Source organism: Nannobrachium achirus, assembly GCF_963921795.1.
Source record: "Nannobrachium achirus genome assembly, chromosome: 5".
Classification (NCBI taxonomy): Eukaryota; Metazoa; Chordata; class Actinopteri; order Myctophiformes; family Myctophidae; genus Nannobrachium; species Nannobrachium achirus.
This window is the reverse complement of record NC_137814.1, coordinates 33,071,193-33,093,071: the sequence shown is the minus strand read 5'-3', so window position 1 is coordinate 33,093,071 and position 21,879 is coordinate 33,071,193. Positions and strand designations below refer to the sequence as shown.

The window sequence follows — 21,879 nt, the reverse complement described above, 5'->3', positions numbered from 1 at the left end:
ATTTACCATTTATGTATTTTTGTAACTCAAATTTTGAAAGACTTGCACAAATGTTCACGATTTTTCAAAAATAGAAGATCTACAAGCTTTCAATGGTTAAAGCACAAAGTAATGCATAATAATGTATGTAGAGCAGTGGTTCCCAAACTTTTTTGCTCGTGACCCCAAAAATTATTCAGACATTTGTCCAGATCTACAAGCACCCAACGCGGCGCAAATCGTTGCAGATCGGCTATTTTCACTACTTCTTAATTATACATTTCTTAATGAATTTGGTTTAAAATGAATACAATTCTTCTAATTCTGTTCTTTCTAAAAAAATATTGATTTTTGGGGGGAAAATATTTTGAAACGTAAGGTTTTGGACATTTTACTTGAGTCGTGACCCATAAATATTGGACCGTGATCCGGCCACAAATGGGTCCCGGGAAACAGTGATCTAGACTAGAGGGTGAAACAGTGATCTAGACTAGAGGGTGAAAGACCAAAGAAAATACTGCAAATACAGTAGATTCCCAGTTCACAGGAGCGTTGTGCTCCAGTAAGCTGTGGTTGGAGATTGATGAAGTTCATTACCAGTGCAGAGTCCAGCTCCGTGGGCAGGGCCACCTTCCTTCACTTGCTTCACAAAGATGGTGTCCATGGGCTCTAGCCTATTCCGCTGTCGCCCTGACAACAGAACCATAGTTAGCTGGCATTAGATATCAATATAAACACTCAGGGAAAAAAACACTATTGAGTAACAGATATCCTGCCATTGATATTGTATCGTATGGGGATTTTACAACTCATTCATGCTTGTTGGAACGGCACGGCAGTGCCCAATCTGCCCATGAGCATTCATAAAAACACCACACCAAACATCATCTGGGGGTATTTTATATCTCTCTCGCAGTTATGTGATGATGACTAATTTTCCAAAGCCAAAGTGGGCCAGTAAGAAATAGGCCCTACATTTTTTCTAGTTAAAACTTTGCCTCCACATAGTTAGTGACAAAAAGTTTAAAAAGATACAAAAAATAAAACCAGCTATTTCAAGTAACAAAACTGAAATGCCACCACGGGACTATATCAAGGGTACATTTAAGACCATTATTCAAGAACCCAAATGAAACACTTCCAATGCAACTTTCACATGGGACAACAGAATTTCACTTGAATGTAGAATGGTACATACTTTGAATGACTCATATATACACTGTACAGTATGTGTGTACGTATACATTAGTAGCCATATAGTCTAGTGAAGTCCATTTAAATAACGCCTCACTCATGCAAGCGTATAAACCTGAAACCGTCAAAAAGCAGCAACATGAAATAAAGCCTACTCATGGTTATTAGTCTCCTGCTAATCTGCTCAGTTTTGTTCTTTTTTCCTCTTTTTTGTGTGTGTGTGTGGGGTGTGGGGGTGTTGTTGGCTGTGTATGAAAGCGAGAGAGAAACAGAGTGTTTTGTCACAAGATTCAGAGGCATGTGAATCGGCATCGTGGCAGCAGAACAGACTGTTTTTTGGCCTATGCCATGTTGTCTGCCCACTTTACAACCATTTTAAATGGAAATGATAATTAACTGGCGAGAGGGAGGATTCCCAATACGGGGAGTTTGTGTGGATTTAAGGAGGTGAATGAACACATCTGAAAAGAGGAAAACCTGTTTGCTCATGCTGCTCTCGTCTCCTAGCAGCAGTGGTGGAAAAAAAGTGTTCAAATGTTTTACTTAGTATCAATACTGAAGTGTAGTGTGTCAAGCTCACAATGTGCATTGTGAGCTTGTAGATTGGCTATTTTTTAAAGATTTTCTAATTGCCGAAATGTATGTAGGGCTGAAGTGGTTTAGTAATGTTTTGTAATAATAACCACCAGAGTAACTAGTAACTAAAGTTTTCAAATAATTGTAGACAGTTGATATATTTGGATCCAAGATGTAGTAGCGTAGAAGTAAAGTACTGGAAATTGGAAATACTCAAGTAAAGTACAAATAGCTACATGGCTAGTGAGAAAGTGTGTGTCACTCTTTGCAGGACAGGTGCATGCCTGTGTGCGCGTGTGAACGTGAGTGTGTGTGTGTGTGTGTGTGTGTGTGTGTGTGTGTGTGTGTGTGTGTGTGTGTGTGTTGACCGGTGTAGTTAGGGGGTCTTAGAAAGTGAAAAAGAAAGAGTAAATGGAAGGTGGGGTGGGCATGTGCTCAGCTGCTCAACTCCCACTCTTTCCTTATAAACAGAGAAATAGCCTGGGGCACAATGCAACAGTGAAGCTCAAATCCGTTCCAAGTAGTTAACATTCAGCTAGTGACTGTGCATGGTGCTGCCCAAATTACAGTGGTTAAGCCACCAGAGGAACAAGATTACAAAAAAGTTAAAAGCTTTTGTACGGTATCAGATCAGTAAAAACATCTGCCTATCATGAATTAATAATCAATCGACGTCAGCAAGGGGGAGAAGACGACAGCCAGTCCCATGGCCTCCCTATAAGTAACAAGAAATCTTGTGAAATAAAATGTTGTCAACCAATCATCAAGGACGATGATACACGAAAATGTAATGCCTCTACTCTTAGTGCTTGTCAGGGTGGGTGGGGGGGGGGGGGGGGGGGTCCCCAGTTAAAATATGATTATTTGGGGGGTCGCCGCCTGAAAAGGTTGAAGAACCACCGAGTTAGAAGGCTTTTGTTCTGACGCAAACGTCAAAGTAGGCGAGTTAACACATCAAAGTAGGCGAGTTAACACATGAGAAAGACCTGTGGGTATGTGGCAGACCCTCTCCCCCTGCACGGCCTAAGGGGCAATAAGGGGACACGACATAGGTGGGTTTCACAGGTGGGTGAATATCACTTGCTAACCAATGAGAGCTGTCTTGTAGCAACAAGAACAGCCAGTAACCCTCATGCACACACACATGCCTGCATGTTCTCTGGTTTTACATATGGCATTCCACACACATAATATCCTGGGGATTAATATTATGTAATACTGCAACAGGAGCCTCAACCTCCCCCCAACAACCTGAACACAACCATGGCACTGATGAGCTCCCTCTGGTGGCACATTGCAAAAGTGCATTATTATAAGTACATTTCTATTCAGCAACCAGATCATCGTGAATTACTGTCAACAATTAAATGTACCATCTGCTTTTAGTGACTACTGTAGCATTGAAGCCATCAATTACAATGTCTGGTCATCCTAATTGTCCGTCTATGCTTAACAGAAAAATGTGTCTTCCAAATACAACGTTTTCATTGATCAAGATTCTTGATGGATTCCAATCATCTTTTACCTACAACTTAATCAATACCAGCAAAGGGATTTATTTAAACATAAGCCCATTTCCTTGACAGAATGAGCAGTTGGGCTGAAAACAATGTACCTGACACAAAGGGCCCTCCCTTTGTGTCCCTTGTGTTAAATTTAAAAAATCACACCCGTGTGAAGTGGAGCTGTGTGTGTGTGTGTGTGTGTGTGTGTGTGTGTGTGTGTGTGTGTGTGTGTGTGTGTGTGTGTGTGTGTGTGTGTATTGCAGTTGATGCTCAGGGCAGGCTAGACTCAACGGCACCTCTCTGGTCACCCAGGATGATGTGTACCGATTTTTGTGACATTTGACGAAAATATGTAGGAAAAGGAGCAAAAAGTGTGTTTTGGAGAAAATTCAAGATGGCGGAAAATCTATCCTGACGCAAATGGGCGTGGCCTATATGGGGAGATGCGTCTTGACCCAAGGAATCCAGGGAAAAAATAATTTTAATTTTTCGACCTACGGTTCAAGAGTTACGAGACAAGTAGGCCGTTATAGCGCCACCATGAGGCAGAGTGGAAATGCTTTTGGGGATTCGTTGAGTATGCCACCCCCGACCTGTGGTTGAAATTCAGTGTTGACTGGACCTTTGTTTGTGATTTATGGCTATTGCTTGCAAAACGGGCCCCTCCCGCTAACTTTGGAAGCCCGTTACGAACGAACGGAATGGACTATCGCAATATCCCTTGAGTATGTTCATTGCATAGGTTCATAGATCATGTGTACCGGTTTTTAAGACATTTGAAGAAAATATGTAGGAAAAGGAACAAAAAGTGTGTTTTGGAGAAAATTCAAAATGGCGGAAAATCTATCCTGGCGCAAATGGGCGTGGCCTATATCGGGAGATGCGTCTTGACCCAGGGAATCCAGGGTAAAAATAATTTTAATTTTCCGACCTACGGTTCAACAGTTATAGGCCAAAACGTAAACTGGGCTGTTATAGCGCCACCATGAGGCCAAATGACACAATTATTTTTTATTTAATCCTTGAAATCATTATGAACCTCCTCTCCAAGTCTTGAAACTGTAGCCCCTATGGTTTGCGAGAGACAAATAATTGAATGTGAGTTTTTGCGATTCCCATTATAAGTCAATGGGAAAAATTAATTCACTAATAAATTAATATCAATTAAACTATTGAACCTTTCTCTTAGCAGGTTACTAGCCCACCATCCCCGAGTAAGCCGGTCGATTTGACATATGGCGCGAGTGTGTGGTGGCAAAACTGTGGGACTAGTAGCGTGCCGAAGTTTAGGAAGTTCAGGCTACATACAGACACACACACAGACACACAGACAGACCCACACGGCCACGTATAGGGAGCCTGTGCTTCACACAGCTCCAAAAATCCATTGTAGTATTAACCACCAGAGGGAGACAGGCTTGGGGAAAGTGAGGCCTTCCTCTACACTTGCTGTATGTTTACGCCCAGTCACATGTGCCAAATACTTCAATGATATTACAGTGATTTACAGCTCAAAAACGAAATCTCATCTCCAGGTTGTATTTATCTAGTCTGGCTGACGGAAACAGTGTGGTACAGATCAGTGGTTTCAGTCCAGAGTGGCATTAGCCAGACTTATTTACCAACCATGTAAAATGGCCATGGAAGAATGGCAAGGTGTGAGTCACTCCTAGCCATTTGTGTGACACATGGGCCACCACCAGCACAACAACATAAACAAAGGGATTCCCTTTCTTTCATGTTTTTGAGGGATTTCCCTTGTGTCAGCAAACTCACCATAATGCCTATAGCCATGAGCTAATAACGAAGCAAGAACACATCACATGCACATATATACACACACAGACGGTTTGACAGAGATATCTTTATGATGACAACTATGATTTTCAAACGGGTACCAAGGCAGTTTGTGGCTTAAAGCAGTGGTTCTCAACCTGTGGGTCAGGACCCCCAGGGGTCCCCAGATGATTAACTTAATGTGCAACATTGTTTTCTCACTCAACAGTAAACAAACCAACATAAAGTTTAAGTGTACGCTGTACGGGTATCTATATATTTCTGAAGTAACAATTTAAGGACTTTTTAATACCACTAAATTGTCAAATATCAGAGACAGAAATTGTGAAAATAGCGATCTACATGCTCACAACTCCTCGTGCTGCTATTTTCACAATAGAACAGTGTTATATAAAATGTAACTCTAATGCTCTTCAGGGTGGGGGATCCCCAGTTAAAATGTGATTATTTTGGGGTTTGCGGCCTGAAAAGGTTGAGAACCACCCTGGCTTAAAGGCTGATTTATACTTGCTTGTGCTCATGTGACGGGCACCAAAAATAACACGACTACAATGCTGCGTCTCATTTTTGGTGGACGATACAGCACGCAACCAAGTATGAATCAGGCACATCTATGCTATGCAGTAAGAAAAGTGAAGATATGACTACTGGCGGGCAAACACATTTCAATTCACAAGCCATCCCATCCTTCAGCCAAGCGCTGTGATAAAAGAGCTTTGTCTGGGCTGTGGGCCCTAATCCAATAAGATAATTTATGTCTGTCCTGACTCTTGCGCTGTCGCCGAGGTGGGCCAGTTTGGGCAGGGATCATCTCAGGTTGTGTTTTCACAACTCTGGCAAGCTGCCATCGAGTCCCTCTGTCCAGTATTATGCAACCGTCAGGATTCTTGACTCGCTGGGCCCAAAAGTCCCCATTTTCTGCTGTTTCACCTTTAAGGCCCATCATAAATCACTACAGCCAGAGAGGAAACAGAAACAGTGGTGTGTTTTTCCCCACTACATGAAGGTCATTTACCACATCATCTAGCATGTGTGCCTCATGAATTTAATTTAGAGGGCTTCCTTTCCAAGCCCAATTCCTTTGTTTGCAAATGCATTTGTTTATATATATATCCCAACAGCAATGCATTTTCTTCATAATGATTACTTATGATACTTGCAATTGAAAGAGTTTTAGTGACACTGACAGCACACAACACCCTCCCCCCATGGTCAACAAAGGGCAGATCAGACTAAACAAAGTGTTAAGCACACAAACAAGCCACAGAGAGATCACCACACTGTGATCACATTAGGATGGAATGGGCCATAGCAGTGTTAACTCAATCAAACAGACCATGCCTATGTCATAGGGGTCGTCACAGGACCAACTAGAAAGGAGCACATATATACGCCATGCTATATATTAGACTTGCGCACTTTATAGTGCCACAATATTTTTTATTTGAGTGTCTTCCTTGGTCTACTGGCTGATCAGTCCAGCAGTTTGAGAGATAAGCTCCTGACTCAAAGATAGAATGTTGGATGCTACAGAAATTGACCTGAGGCTCCATTACCCTAACTGCATCAAATTACTAAATGACAGGCTCAAACAAGCATGCATACACACATGCATGCATGCACACACACACAATTCCAAAACATACACACCAGTAAATAGCAGACCTGACAACCTTGGGAAAATGTTTTGTAGGTGAGGGAGGGGTTGAAACTACAGCTTTCTAATAACTTTACTCTGGAGAGGGAGAAAAGCGGCAACAAATACAGATTGGAGCTATGTGAATTGTGAAGGATGCAGGACAGCAACAGGTGGTGCTAACCAAACCCTTTTACGTCTTGACAAAGGTCAGCCACACACACAGCGGATATATTGTTCCCTGCTCATGAGGAAGTAAAAAAAAAAAAAAAAGCCAGAGAGCAGATAGATTAAGATTCATTACGAGAGGGAGGCACTGTACTGACTCGGCACAGTCAGCAGTGCTGAAGGATAGACATGAAGAGGTACAGCCTCATTATTTGGCTTACCTCTGCGGCCGTGATCTTCCTCCTGCAAAAAGACGGGAGAGAGTCAGAGTCTTGAAATGCTTCAGTGCCCACAGTCAAGGAATTTAACACTTGGGTATTATGTTTGTTGACTCAGCGTTATCATCGCAAGAGGTTAGGCAGTATTCAGGTGTGTAAAAGAAAAAAGATTTCAGAAACACGTCCTTATTAGACCTATGAGATATACAGTATAGTCTGCTTACCGGAAAGGAGCCGTGCACAGCCGACTCTGGAGGGTACACGATAAAGTGACGCAGGGTGAAGCCAAAGCCATGGGAGGTGCGACGCAGGCGGACGGTTTTAGGCCCCGGCCATGAGAACGGCTCCTCATCTGCCGAGTACAACACCGCGGAGGGATCCGCCAGGTCACCCCACTCTGCAGAATCATTCTACAAAATAAATGAGATGGGAAAAGGGAGACATGAATGTTAATACAAAAAATTAAAAAAAAGAAGTCGCCAAGTCGGTCAAGAGAAGTCTGGAAACCTAATGGGCTTCAGGAAAAACAACATGTACCTATCTTTGAGTTGCAAATTGCAAAAAGGATAATTTAAAAAGAGCAATATTAGTAACATGTTGGTTTTATAAAATGGAAGACCAGCTCTGGAAGAGATTAAATGTCACTAGTGTTAACAGTCAAGTCAAGGTGTCTCATTTCCACAATTGTTTTAGTGTGGCACAATGCAGGATTTAGGGCTTGTGACACCAACGTCCCTGTTTACTAACTATTTATAGCCTCACACCTTTGTGGCAACGTGTGTATGAGTAAACCCCCCCGTCTCATATTCCCTGGTGCAGTACAACTTTCAGGAAACTGTTCAAACAGTCTTGACTCTTGTACTTCCATACTGGTGAAAACGTGTTCCCTGACCCCTCTCAACCAAACACTCCTCCTCCCTGTCACTCCTCTTAGCCTAGAGCTTCACCCACAATGAGAGGAATGTGATGAGCATGCACATCAACCCTGTCTGGGGGTGGGGTATGAGTAAAATGACAGAAAATTGCAATGAGTGAAGCGTCAAATAAATAGTTCGCATTTACCACACAAGCACAGTCCTAATAGTGGAGTCATGGGTTTGAAACAGGCTTGTGACTCAAGGTGTGCATCATCTCACTCTCTACTCTATAGTCTGTACTAATCCGTAATAGCGTAATATTACAATAATATCAGCGAAGTTTAACACCAACGCTACATGTTGAAATAATGTGAAAAAATATATTTACACTAACGATTCTTAGCTGGTCCAAACAGAACACAGTGCCAGTCTTGAAACATGGCGGTGTTGTCAAAGCCATTGAGCCTGTGTGTAGCCCACACTGAGTGTCAACCTCTCTCGTCCATGTCAAAAAACATGCCAAAACAAATTCTACAAAATGGGACAGTACTCACACTTAAAACCCGCACACTGTAGTGTCCAACCCCTGAATTGAGAAGGGGCTTGTTTTGCCCCCTGTACGTCCGTCCGTCCGTCCGTCCGTCCGTCCGTCCGTCCGTCCGTCCGTTACCAGCTAATCTCCGGCGCCGTTGGCGTTGGCCAGGTCACAGCAAAACTGAGCACACACACTCCCTGGATGCCAATTCAGAAACTCTGCCTAACAATTTTCACGTTGCCCTGTTCTAGCGCCACCATGAGGCCGATTTCTGTTTTTTTTTACAGTAATCCTACAGATATCTTCAGAAAAACACGCACATTGGTAGACAGTATCTTAACAGTCATTGACATCAATCTATCAGCTTTTCCATATTCCATCCTGATTGGCTAAGAATGGCTTCCAAAGTTTGCAGGATTTGTCAGTTTTGAACAAAATGCCTCGAATCATGAACACAGCGTGCAATTTTTGTGCCAGACAAAAAACAACATAGCATGAGGGATTTGGACAGGTGGAAAACTATTGCAGAGTAACCACATGAACCCTAGCATCCCTTACATTCTGTAAAAAATGTCAAACCTTCTATAAGCAGATCAGCTGTTTTCAGGGAAGAGATTCGATTTTTGTTAGGTGGACAGGACAACTACAAACTATTGCAGAGTTTAAATGACTTTGGCAGGTGGACAGAGTGGCCCCATTATTTTACCTGCATTATGTGCATCACTTTCTATGCAACATATATTAATAATCAAATATATTGGATGAATTAAAATATAAAATATATACAGTATATAATCTCTGAGCTCTGTTGACAGCCCTAGTATAGCCACATTTTCATTCACATTAAAAGAAAGTTGCATTTGGGATTGGGATGTTATTTTTTTAATTCTGAAAGAAGGCAGGGTCTATCTCCCACCTCCTCAAGCTGTCGCAGGCTGTACTGGAAGAGCCAAACCACATTTCAATAAAAACAATGAGCAACAATTTGTTCACACGCAAGAAACCACCAACTCCCACTTCCATTCCTACTGTATGCTGTGGCTCCTACCATAATGAAGAATGTTCAGTGTACTTATTAACCTCACCTTTGATGGTTCGTTAGAAATGCTCTGTAGGCCTGGAGGTCTTGTATCAAGTTACAGCATGTTTCACTACCATCTCTGCACTTCTAAAACAGAAAGGCTACAACCTAAACCAGTGGCTTGGGAAAGTAGGTTACAGTGGGAGCCATAAGTGCCAGTGGGAAATTAGGGGTTCAAACATGCTTCTGAGGAGTATATGGACCAATAGCGTTTGTGCTGCTAGCTGGGAAAATAGAGCTACAGGTGCAGCTGACACCCATGTAATACATGGGAACAGGCAGAACAGGTTTCAGTCTGTTTAACCCAGCTTTGACTGGTCCACAGCTCCAGTGCTTCCACATTTAAATCTGTGTACTAAGCCTGGGTATCCTCACTCGATTCCCAACCATTTGAATCCATACGCGCAGAGGAACTTGTCGTGAAATGACAATAGATCAAGTGCATGGCATGCTTTGCATGCTTGCCTGGCTTCCCTTGGGGCTTGAAAGGATGCCAATCCCAGTCCAGTTGATCAGATTTAGCAGCCAGGCCTAACAGCCATTTGCAACTCTCAGATCTCAGATGTGTAGGGCAGATGGGGGTGTGTGGGCCACTCCTGACAGACGCATGCCTAGAAGGGTTACCATTGCACTTGCATATGTGGTGACCACCAACAAGGCCAATACATTCAGAATCACATTCCCTGTCAGCCCCCCCTCCTTCCTCTTGCTTAGTTTAGACTCTACTGAATCAGTGTGCCAGTCATTAGTATAAGTTTGTTCACAGAGACAGATTCCGATGTCCTATAAAAAAGGTCATGACCAGTAGTCTATAAAGCAAAATACAATAAACAAACGCCTACACCAAAATACACACTTATTCTCACCAGCTTACAAAAGAATGCCTCTCTTCCATTTATGAATCACCACAATGGCTCTGACTGATATTTGCACTGGGTGAGGCAGCTAGGAGAGTATTTCCAATAAAGCATTTGTTCTGAATGATGGATATCAATAGAAATGAAAAGCTAACCGGGCCCCTTGTTTGCAAAGACTCTCAGGGTAGGAATGATGATCCAGACCATGCTCCATTTCATTTATTATGAACTTGGAGGCAAAACTAATCCTAGATCAGAGCTGCCGCTCCTGACAGACTCCATCCCATATACATTCTCAATCCCGGCCTTATGCCGCATCAGACAAGAAAACCTCTGTGGAATTCCAACCAGAATGCTGCCAATTACTGAACAGGCTGCATTAAGTCGAAAACATTCACAGAGTTATGCAAGTTAACATGTAGGCATAATGCGAGTGGAATGGACCCCGAAACATGCTCCGAGTCTGGCTTATCGTTTTTTGCACGTAGGCTATATATTAGGCAGCATGCTAAAAAACTGATTCCCATGTGGTAATAAATCTAAAATATAAAAGAAATAAAATAAAATAGGTGAAACCTAGCATACGCCGGGAGGCCCGGGACATCGAACATGTGCATGGCCTGGGCAATTCAACTAAATTCAAAACCTTTATTCGACTTTTTAATTTGTCTTATGCACCGAATTGATTTTAAAGACATGCCGGTTGACTCATTTTGAGACATGACTTCACATCAATTGCTTTTAAGACAAGAATTGTTAAGTGTGTTTCACGTGCACTGATGAACAGAGACAGAGCATGGCGAGACCAGCCTAATGATCACCATATACTAAATTGAATGAATGTGTGAGGTATATGAAACAATGACACATCATGGGCCCCTGTGTTTTGAAAGGCTCTCTCTGACATCACCTAATGATACATTACATGCATCATAATGACATCAGCTCTAAAAATACTAAAACATGTAAACAGCCTCCTTAAACTGTGAAAAGGCCCAGTTCTCTGTGGGCTGCCAAATTCTACACCACATCCAGCCCAAACCAAGCACTTATCTGTGAAAGGCCTAAGATAATGATACAGAGGGCCTCTGGCGAGCCTTGGGCGTTTCATTCTTGTCGTGCTGTTAAGGGTAAAAGTATCATTTACTAGCCTCTGTAGACAACGTGGGCTATGTTTTCTGCACTCTAGGAGGCCTTGCACTTGTCTTGATTAGTGCGAGACTTGAAAAACGCAGTAGCATTTTTCCATCAATAGAGCCCATGTACAGAAGAAACAATTTACATTTGTTTCTTTTTGCCTATAGTGTTTTCATAGAGGTCAAATCCTGTGGTGTGTTCTGTTACTTGGTCCATGAAGAGTGGAGAATCGCCAATAATAAAAAATAGCTAACTCTCAAAGCTGCTGCATATTCGATAATCCATATAATGAGTTAATAAGTAAATATATAACTACTATAAGTAGCTAAATGTATTGCATAAAGTGCTTCTTGGAGCAAAGGTCTCCGCCAGGTCAGGTAGGTTATTGTGGGCCAGCAATGTTCGGAATTCAGTCTCGAGTGGAAGCTGTAGAAGTGCAGGGATTAATATTATATAAATATTATATATTTATTGCATAATCGGCGAATGTGAAAAGGGTGGCATTTCTTCCGTGGCCTTTCACACAGATCGGACGTTCATGATTTGAGGCATTTTGTTCAAATCAAACCACTCTTTAGATGCATCTTAGCCAATCAGGATGGAATATCAATAATCGGACCGATTGATCTTGATCACATGACCAGAGAGATATTATGTACCGATTTACTTGATGTTTGGACAAAATATAACATTTACAAACATACTGTAGTTATATTGAATGCACGATTAATTCTGAGGCAGATTCTACTAATGCCTTTTAAATCAGTAGTTCTCAAACTTTTTCATGCCAAGGACCCACAAAATGATATTTGGCCACGAAGCACGAACCCCATCTGAAAATGTTTTGGCACAAAAGATCTTGAAATCTTTCAAGATTTGTATAAGCATGAAGTGACGCGCTGTGAGCTTTTTGTTCTATTTTTGAGAACCACCAATCCTAAGAATTTTCTGAAAAACTCAAGCTAAAATGATAGATACCTTCCCAGTTTTAATGGGTTAATTGATTGTTATCGGCAAAATAATCAATATTTTAGCAGATAGCTGAAAAGCATTTTATGATTATCGTAGGCTGCAGAATCAGTGTTGTCTGTCTTCTATTAAATAAAAAATAAATGTTATATCACATGTAAGTAGTGCATCAGTAGGCCTAATAAATCAGGTAATAAAATGCTCTGTTGTTCACACCGTTCTAAATATATGCACCCAGAATCACAGTTACTGTGATTACGGTGTCATATAAACTCAACTGGAAACGCAATATAAGTATTGATCAATTTCAATAACGTGCATCTCTATATACTGCACTATCCAAACATATCCAGTCTACAAGCTCATGCGATGCATTTGTTATTGTTAGCTTGTATATATGTATTTCTTTGCACGTGACACTGCCATACTAGAGTATAAATTAGGACATTTGATTTTGTTGTACCCCCGAAATGGTACAGCAATTGATCCGCAAAATTATGTAATTATTATAATTATTAGACATATTTTTCATGTTGCATTTTGAAAGGAGCCCAACTGTATTTTTAAGCCTAGCCTACAACCCGTCAACTAACCAAATAATGATGCTGGCTATCTGGTTGAAAAAAAAGATCTGTTACCCAATATCTTAAGCTTAATACTAAGCAGTGATGTACAACAGTGGGATGAAAAAGGTCAGCTCCTACTCATACTTGTAAGCCAATGTTTTGCCAGTCACTGGCTGAAAACCTTCAGATTGTTTGTGAGGTCACATGGGGCTTTAATGACCAAAAGAAGTGCTGTGTCAGTTTTTTGGTCATTCACTTTGTTTGCTCGGTTTTTAAAGATGAGCACAAGGGCTGCGGCAGTACATCACACAACCTGCTGCTATCTGTCAAGTCAGGGTTTCTCAAAGTGGCAGCCTAGTACATGTATGCTAGTCCAGGTGTTCTGCGGAATCACTCTGGGTGAAAAGGTGTACACATTTGTTTTGTACTCTTCCTTACATGTCAGAAAATGTTAAAGGCTAGATGAAAGGAAAATATGGATAGGTTTCATAGAGAACAAACAAATAACGGTTACACCCAATACACCCATTTAACATTGGAGGCCATGTCTGACGAGTCAGGATCAGCAGAACGACCAAAAGTTAGGTCTTTATAATGCCAGCCTTTGTGGGGATGAAGTCTAGCTCCAGCTAGGCTACTGCCACCCTATCTGCAGGGAGAAGCTGATCTACAAGCTCACAATGCGGCGTGAAGCGACGCGTTGTGAGACTGCTGTTTTCACTAGTTTGGGTCCCGGGCAAACGTCAAATTTCTCATTTGGGTCTTGAGCTAAAAGGTTTGGGAACCACTGTTTGTGGGAGGGAAGCCGGGCAGGGAGGGTGATATGTCACTGCTGTCACTATGGGCTGGGGTGGCACCCGTCAGCAGGGAGTGTTGGGCAGGAGTAGTAGGATAGAGGTGGAGGCTCTACGTCCTACCCAGTACCCACTGGATGGCAAGGAGCTGCCAGTGAGGACCACTACATTCGGTAGAAAGGGTAGAATAGGCAAAAGAGGGATAAAAGGCAAAAAGGGGGAGGATTCTGGGTTTTAATAAATACAAGTGTTGAATCTGCATCCAACCATGGACTTCCTGACAAGCCAACACCAAGTGATGAGAATGGCATCATGACATCTCTGGCCCTCAACACAGGAGCCCTGCATGCTGAGTCCTCTCCTCTACTCCCTGTACACACACGACTACGTGGCCATGCACACCTCCAACGTCACCATCATGTTGAGCTAACGACAAAACAGTGATGGGCCGATTGACGAGCACAAGACTGCCTACAGGGATACGGTTAGAAGATCACCGACACTTTGGTGTCAAGATAACAATAACAAAAGAGCTGACTGAGGACTACAGGAGGATGAGAGAACGTGTGATTCCTAAACCCACCAGGATTGAGTTAAGACCCGCCTCGCGGAAACGCGAGGACTTCCAGCCAGGAGTGGCTGAAATCCCTGCCTGACACATGGAGGGTGGATAAAGTCAGAGGCATGAAGACTTGTACTTGAGAAAAGCCTGCATTTGCACAATGCACAACTATTAATTTCTCACTACAGTGCTCAAAATAAACTGTGCTAAAAAAACGTGAAACTGACTGTGCTTAATAAAGGGAAAACTTTGTAACTTTGCTAAAGAGAAAAACGTACTGAGAAAGCTATTAATTTGTCACTACTGTGCTCAAAATAAAAACTCTTACTGATTATCAGTTAAATTGTTATGGTTTGTAATGGATCAGTAGGTAGTAGGTACTTTGCACTTGAGCGAGCAGCACTAACGTTCATGGGCACTTTCATACTTAAGATTATCGAGAGGAGGCGGGTCTTAACTCAATCCTGGTGGGTTTAGGAATCACGCTGAGAGAACACACCACTATCTACATTGACAGCATTCTGTGCATTGCAGTGACGAATGGGTCATAGATTTTAAGTTCCTCTGCATATACAATACATTAATGAGGACCTCAAATGGGTCACACACACAATGGGAGTCACAATGTCTGTAAAAAGAATCTCACAAACCTATTCTGGTATGCAGACAGTCATAAATCTGGCTGGTGTCACTGATGTCACACTAACATCATGGATCAACGGATCTGTTGTCCAGAACCAACAATCCGACTCTGATATGCCCATACATAGGCCTAAAGTACTGTATATAGGGATCTGGTTTACCAGAACCACCAACTGATTTACACATGATATGGAATAAGGTGCAGATGAGGTTTTTTGTTGTAGGGATTCTTCAATCTCCACCCTTCAAGGGCCAGATAGCACAACACTCCACAGGGATTGGCCCCTATAAAAACTGTGTCTCACAAGTATAGCTTAACATCAGATTGAAGAATGAATGCTTCAGTCTGACATGACCTCCACTCTAGGCGATTTCTTTCTGCAAGAACTCTAAAACGGGGAGAGGATTTGACTTTCCTTAACCAATCACTAGAGATCAACGTAAACAGTCCACTCTGTAACTGTGTAGTTTGGACCATTCATCAATCAAATAAACATGTTTACAGCATTATTGACAAATATGAGGCACATTTCAAGTACGAGCCTGCTGTTTGGATCCTATTGCCTGAAGAGACAGTCGGGTGAACATGTTGAACTGATTTATTCAGTCAGTGAAGTGAACGACCTGTTGACTAATGACTACACAATCAAAGCACATGGAAGACCAAGCTCCATCCAAGCATTGAACGAACGGATTAACAAATGAACGAGATGTTTTAGCTGAATGATTGAGTTCAGTGAAAATAAAGATGATTGCCTCCACAACGTTATTACTCCACACCAGTGACCTCAGCTCCTGCACACAACTTCAGTACTCTCTGCATCCAGCATTCTTTGGTGAATCAACCTGGGTGCCTCAAATAGAAAGTAGTTAAACCAAAAAGGAACAAGGCACTCAATGGATACGATTGGGACAAAATGTGGTTGTGTCAACATTGGATGAACGAATCGGAAAGAGATTCAATGAGCCCATACCATGGCATAATTGTTATTAGCCCTCTAGATGTTCACAGATCCAATGATTTTGAACGGAAGCTCAAAAGTAGGTGAAATGTTTAAACAGGGAGAAAGTGTCCTGGCTTTTTTTGTGTCTGGGTTGGCTTGGATTACCCCATGTGTTACACAGAAAGCATGCACTGAGGAGGAACTGAATCCTATAAGTCATCTCTATACTCCAGAGACATAAAAGGCAACAGGAAGTAACAGTCGCCTTCTATTCAATTGAAGATCCATTTTCCCTTTCCGATATTCATCAGCAAGCCATATGATGCCTGTGCAGAGGGTTCTGTAAATGGCAGCTAGCCTAAGTGAGTTACACTCTGAGCCTTGATGAGGGCCAGATCATGGAAAGAGGGGATCTGTTTATCTATTGCTGCTGATAGTGCCAAGTGTAGATCACACTGACTGCATCATATTAAAACAAAATAAACAAAATCTAAATTATAGTGAAAAATGTCAGCACCTTTCATAGAGGAGAAAAAAACATTAGTTACTACTCAAATGTATTTCTGTAACACACAAGGGATTCACACCTACTACCTATATTTATTTTCATGGTTGACATCATTTCACTCTACTACAGCAGTTTAGGGGAAAAAGCAAAAAGTAGAGTATAAAAGTCTGAATCAATCACAATATGGTTTCTTGAGATTAAGAGCCTAGGCATGAGGAGATTGAGGACATCACAAAAAAAAGACAAGATCGGGTTGAGAAGCGCTCTCGTCTAAATAGAGGAATGCATGTTCCACAGGGAGCAGGTATGAAGTGAACACTGTCCAACTGTCTGCCACAGGCCAGGGGTCCCGCAAATACAACAGTGGCTGCAGTATTTAGTAGTGTTGTAGTACTCGAGTCAATGACTCGTCTCGAGTCAGGACTCAAGTCCAAATTTTCACTGACTCGGTCTCGTCTCGCCCTTAATTTGACTTGGACTCGTCTCGGTCTCGGTCTAATTTGACTTGGACTCGCCCCCCACCGAGTCCACTCGAGTCAAGTCACTACAATGCAATGGAATTAATGTTATATCCATATGAGGAGCGCATTCACGTTAACATTGAGAGAGCTGCCTTGTTAAGTAACGGAGCATTCTGACGCGCATCTGATAGGCACACAGTAGTAGCACACACGCACACACACAGGCACACACACGTAGAGCCCCCCGCTCAGCACAGCAGCAAGCATCTAATCTTCCCAGAAGTTATTTTTTTCGCCAAACAGACAACAGCACAACAGTCCACTTACCTGCAGGATATCCTTGTGTCCCCAAATAAATAAGTCCTAACAGCTTCCAAACACAAGCCTTTGTGATCATGTGTAGTTTAATCCACCTGCACAGCTGGATTAAGAATTTACGTCTTTTTGTATTTCCAGGTGTTGTCTATTACTCGTTAAGCAAGCCTTGTCCGAATGTTTTAAAGTGCACTGATCAACAGAGAGAAGTGTAACATTGTAAGTCCCTGTAGAGAGGTTAAAACGAATCAAAACAACTTGAAGCAGTGACATGGGGTATTGTTTTGCCTTGCATTTACTTGAAAGACATCAGACTAATGACATAGGGTAGCCTACATTTCTCACCTTAAACAATGAAATGCAGACAGGCACGTACTGCTATGTGTTTGAATGGGAAAACCTTATTTATTTATTTTAGCTTTTAGTCAAAATAAAATATTAAGATAAGAGTTTGTTTGAAAAACGTTTTGCTAAAATCATGCATGCTCTACTTCAATGCAACTATAACAGCAATGTTTAAAAATGTTATAGATTACAGTAGTAGACATAATTCTTTTTAAATAATATTATTTTTGTTATCACTTGGCCTTTTGGTGCATGGGTCCTTCTGTTCTCTGCCTGGGAGAAAATGTAATTGTAGCAACTCAAATGTCTAGATCTTAGACAGAATATTGGTAGGGCCTATGGGAAAAAACTAAAAATAAAACTCCCTCAAACCTAAACCACAGCATTGACAGCAACCAAAGGTAATTTGGGGAGACCTATTGATTTAATTTGAAGACAAGCCATTCATTTGAAAGGTATTGGTAGGAAACACCAGACAGGTGAATGCACATGAACGGGGGGGGGGGGGGGGGTTCTTGCATTGTGTGTGTGTGTGTGTGTGTGTGTGTGTGTGTGTGTGTGTCCGAAAAAATATATATATTGTTTTCTGCAGCCTACCTATCAAAAAGAAAAAAAGAAAAAGAAAACAGGACTCGGCTCGGTCTCGCCTACCATTGGTCTCGGACTCGCCTCCCATTGGTCTCGGACTCGACTCGGACTCGACCCCCTCCCAGGGGCTCTTGACTCGGACTCGACTCGGACTCGAACCCCATATGACTTGGACTTGACTTGGACTCGCTTTAGGTGGACTCGACTACAACACTAGTATTTAGATTCTCTGCATTACTCAGTGGCTGGTCATATTTGCCATTCAATCTAAGCACTCAGACTCAGTTTGCTGCTTATCTATGAAACCTTTTCCATTCCTGGTTTCAGCTATCCAACAAAATAACCACCTATATGTCCCTAAAGGTCATAATGATGAAATGTGAATAGAAGTCTGTAAGGAAAAGACAAATTTCAAAACTGTAGCAGGGGGATTGTGCTGTTCTGAAAAAAGAAAATAAAAAGTTTGTATTAACATAATGCCCTATATAGCTGGCTAATCATGCAAAGCCTGACAGGGGTCAGCTTCCATTCATTGAGGAAATGATGTGTAATGTATAAAGAGACCTCCTGGGTAAAAATGTGCCTGACCTCTGGGAAAATTCTTACCAGACTAAAAGGAGGGTATAAAAGAAAACATCCACTCAAAACCCCCTTAAATCAACAAATCCATAGCGTCATCATCTCCAGAAACTCCAGGGCTGGTGACTCCAGGGGGTTTTCCAGCTCCAAATTAGCACATGGATTAGCATGTGGGGTAGGCTGATTAAAGGGATACAAACTGCTAAAAGTAAGATGCCCACTGAGTGCATTAAGAGGCTGTTCTTACATCCACAGACAGATTTATGATGCTTTACCGTCCCAGGAGATCATAGGAATAATGCAAGAAAATAAAATAAAAATCCTGTCAATATCAGCTTATCAAGAAAAATGCCATGCGTTGGTCAATGGGGCAACTGGGGTGATCCAGAGTCCAGACAGTCTTGTTTGATTGCAACATAGATCGTTTCCTCTGGGAGTTTTAACAGCAATCCGCTATTTTTAACCACTCTTGATCAGTCCAAAACTAAATTTACAAGTGCAAAAACACAGAGCTGGTCACATCTTATGCGCTCATTTCCACAGCGGCAGTGAATGAAAATGGTATTTGAAATATACGTTGTCCTTGTAGGCTGTATAAGCTTTAACAGTATGTTTCTCTAATATATATGTCTGTTTGGTGTGTTCCAAATATCCTCTGCGAAATGAGCCTTAAACATATTCAAGAGGCAGGATTAGTGCCCTGAGAGAGATGGCAGTGGGGGCACGAGGACCTTTACATCACCTCATTTAGGTTCAGATCAGACTTCAGAGACAATTAATTGAGGTACTGAATATTAGATTTGAGAGGGGGTGGATTGGAGGTAATGACAGAAAGCTGCACATTCTATAAATAGGACTGACCTTCCATTTAAAAGGAGTACAGACTAATACTTCTAATAGTCTAAACAAAGGTCTTCTTTCAGATGGCGTCCACCCTACTGCATAGGAACATTTCACATAAGCCTAAATCTAAGCAGATTGTCATCTGCTCCTGTCTGGTATTTCAGGGGTTACAAATCTTTTAGAGGAGAGGGGGCGGGGGCATGTCAAGCACTTGTCTATATTGTCTTCATCCACAATACTCCACCTACTTCTATATCTGATTATATGCTGCCTTTAATTAGATGTAATGTAATCAATTGTCAAACACAGAGCTTAGTAGTAGCACCCCATTCACTTGGGGTACTACTGGGACCTTTTGATGAAGTATTTATGGGTGGCAAAATCATTTAAATACAAGCATATGGCTGAGAAGGACCAATCAAAACAACTTAAGCACTGGTGCAAAACAACGCAAGGATCATAACAACCAGACAGCAGCTGAGACAGTGTCAAACCTGATACTTTTCCAGTGGTCTTTCTTTCAAACAAAGCAGGAATGGGATGAATGAGTCATTTGTGGCAGAAAGTGGATGTCCAAAATCACAAACGGACCATCTCAACTTCAACATTAAGAATCATCTGGGAACACACTATACCAGTGGTTCTCAACCTGTGGGTCGGGACCCCCAGGGGGGTCCCCAAATTATTTTGGGAGGGCCCAGATGATGAACTTAATGTGCAACATTGTTTTCTCACTCAAAAGTTTAAAAAAAAACAAAACAACATAACGTTTAAGTGTATAGAGGGTATATGTACATTTCTAAAGTGACAATTTAAGGACTTTTTAATACCACTAAAGTTCCAAATTGTGAAAATAGACGATCTACATGCTCACAAAGCCTTGCGTTGCGACGGCTATTTTCACAATAGAACAGTGTTATACAAAATGTAATTCCTCAACTCTTAGTGCTCATCAGGGTGGAGCGTCCCCAGTTAAAATATGATTATTTTGGGGGCCGTGGTCTGAAAAGGTTGAGAACCACTGACTGCACTACACAGATTAAATTCTATGTTTACCTCGCAGAAAGAACGTCTTGTTGTTTGCCTCTCATCTTCACCGCAAGAGTGACCCCAACGTGATGCGGCCATCATTCAACTTCACATAAAATACTGCGTTCCCTAAACGCCCACATTGAAAACGATAGATCCAGTGGAGAGGAAGAGATATTTCCAAGGGTTCACAGTACGTCTGTCCACTTCACAGCTCCCGTGTTGCTTGTGTTCCCAATCCAGATGCTTTGGAGAGACAGAATCGTGTTAGTGTCACACATGTGTTTTTTTTTTTTTTACAATTTAGGCATTTAGAAGATGCTCTTAATTCAGAGTGTACAATAACTAAGCAAAGTAATCACATACACAGAATGCAGAGAGATAGTGTAATCTCCCAGGACAATAGGATCACAGGTAAACAAAAAGCCTAGATTCAGTCTAAACAACAATATACTACTATCAAAATAATAATCTACACACAGTATATGATATAATCGGTACACATATACACATGTGTGACTTAACTAGGTGTGAAAGTCAACATTATCTCCTGTTAAATAGAAATGTAACATTTGTGCACATTCATAACATCTTAATTACGTGTTCTGTCTGGCTAAAATAACGCAAAGTGGTTTTGAAATAAGCAGTCATAGAATAACTTGAAGAAATAACTAGAAGTTAGAATGGCACATTTTGCTGACCAATAAGTAAATACATAAATCTACTAGTCTAGTATGTTTACGTTTACGAGTAGAGTTGTGTAGAAAACAGCAGACAGTGATGTGTCTGTCACGCTGTTTCAATAACACACACCATATAATGGATGAACACGGTAAACATCATAATGTTTAATGGCTCACAACAAGTGGGCTGTTTGGAGCCGAGCGCGATATACCATCAGATTAAAGAAGAAGAATCCCAACATCAAACATAAATTCGATTATTTGTTCAGTCGCCGCGACCACTAGTATACATTGAAAAATGAAAAAGACACCAATGATCAGTGCTGTAAAGTAAATAAGTACATTTACTTAAGTAGAACTCAAAACGAGGTATTTGTACTTTACTTAGGTATTTCCAATACTTTTACTTCTACTCCAATACACCTCAGAGGCAAATATTGCAAATATTTACTCCACAACATTTATATGAACACTTTAGCTACTAGCTACTTTGTAGATTTTGATTACTATT

The 21,879-nt window shown here is 41.5% G+C and overlaps 1 protein-coding gene across 2 annotated transcripts in view; it reads right to left on the bottom strand.

Moving 5' to 3' along the window:
- The window catches only part of arhgap21b (Rho GTPase activating protein 21b), a 50,981-nt gene that overhangs the window by 27,987 nt on the left and 1,115 nt on the right, over positions 1-21,879 (bottom strand). For both annotated transcript variants that reach the window (XM_080726322.1, XM_080726323.1), the window contains exons 2-5: positions 20,713-20,931; positions 7,298-7,483; positions 7,077-7,098; positions 577-669 (exon numbers count right to left, since the gene is read on the bottom strand). In XM_080726322.1, the coding sequence (XP_080582448.1) occupies positions 577-669; positions 7,077-7,098; positions 7,298-7,483; positions 20,713-20,787 (376 nt within the window). In that variant the 5' untranslated portion in view covers positions 20,788-20,931. The remainder of the gene's footprint in view (positions 1-576; positions 670-7,076; positions 7,099-7,297; positions 7,484-20,712; positions 20,932-21,879) is intronic.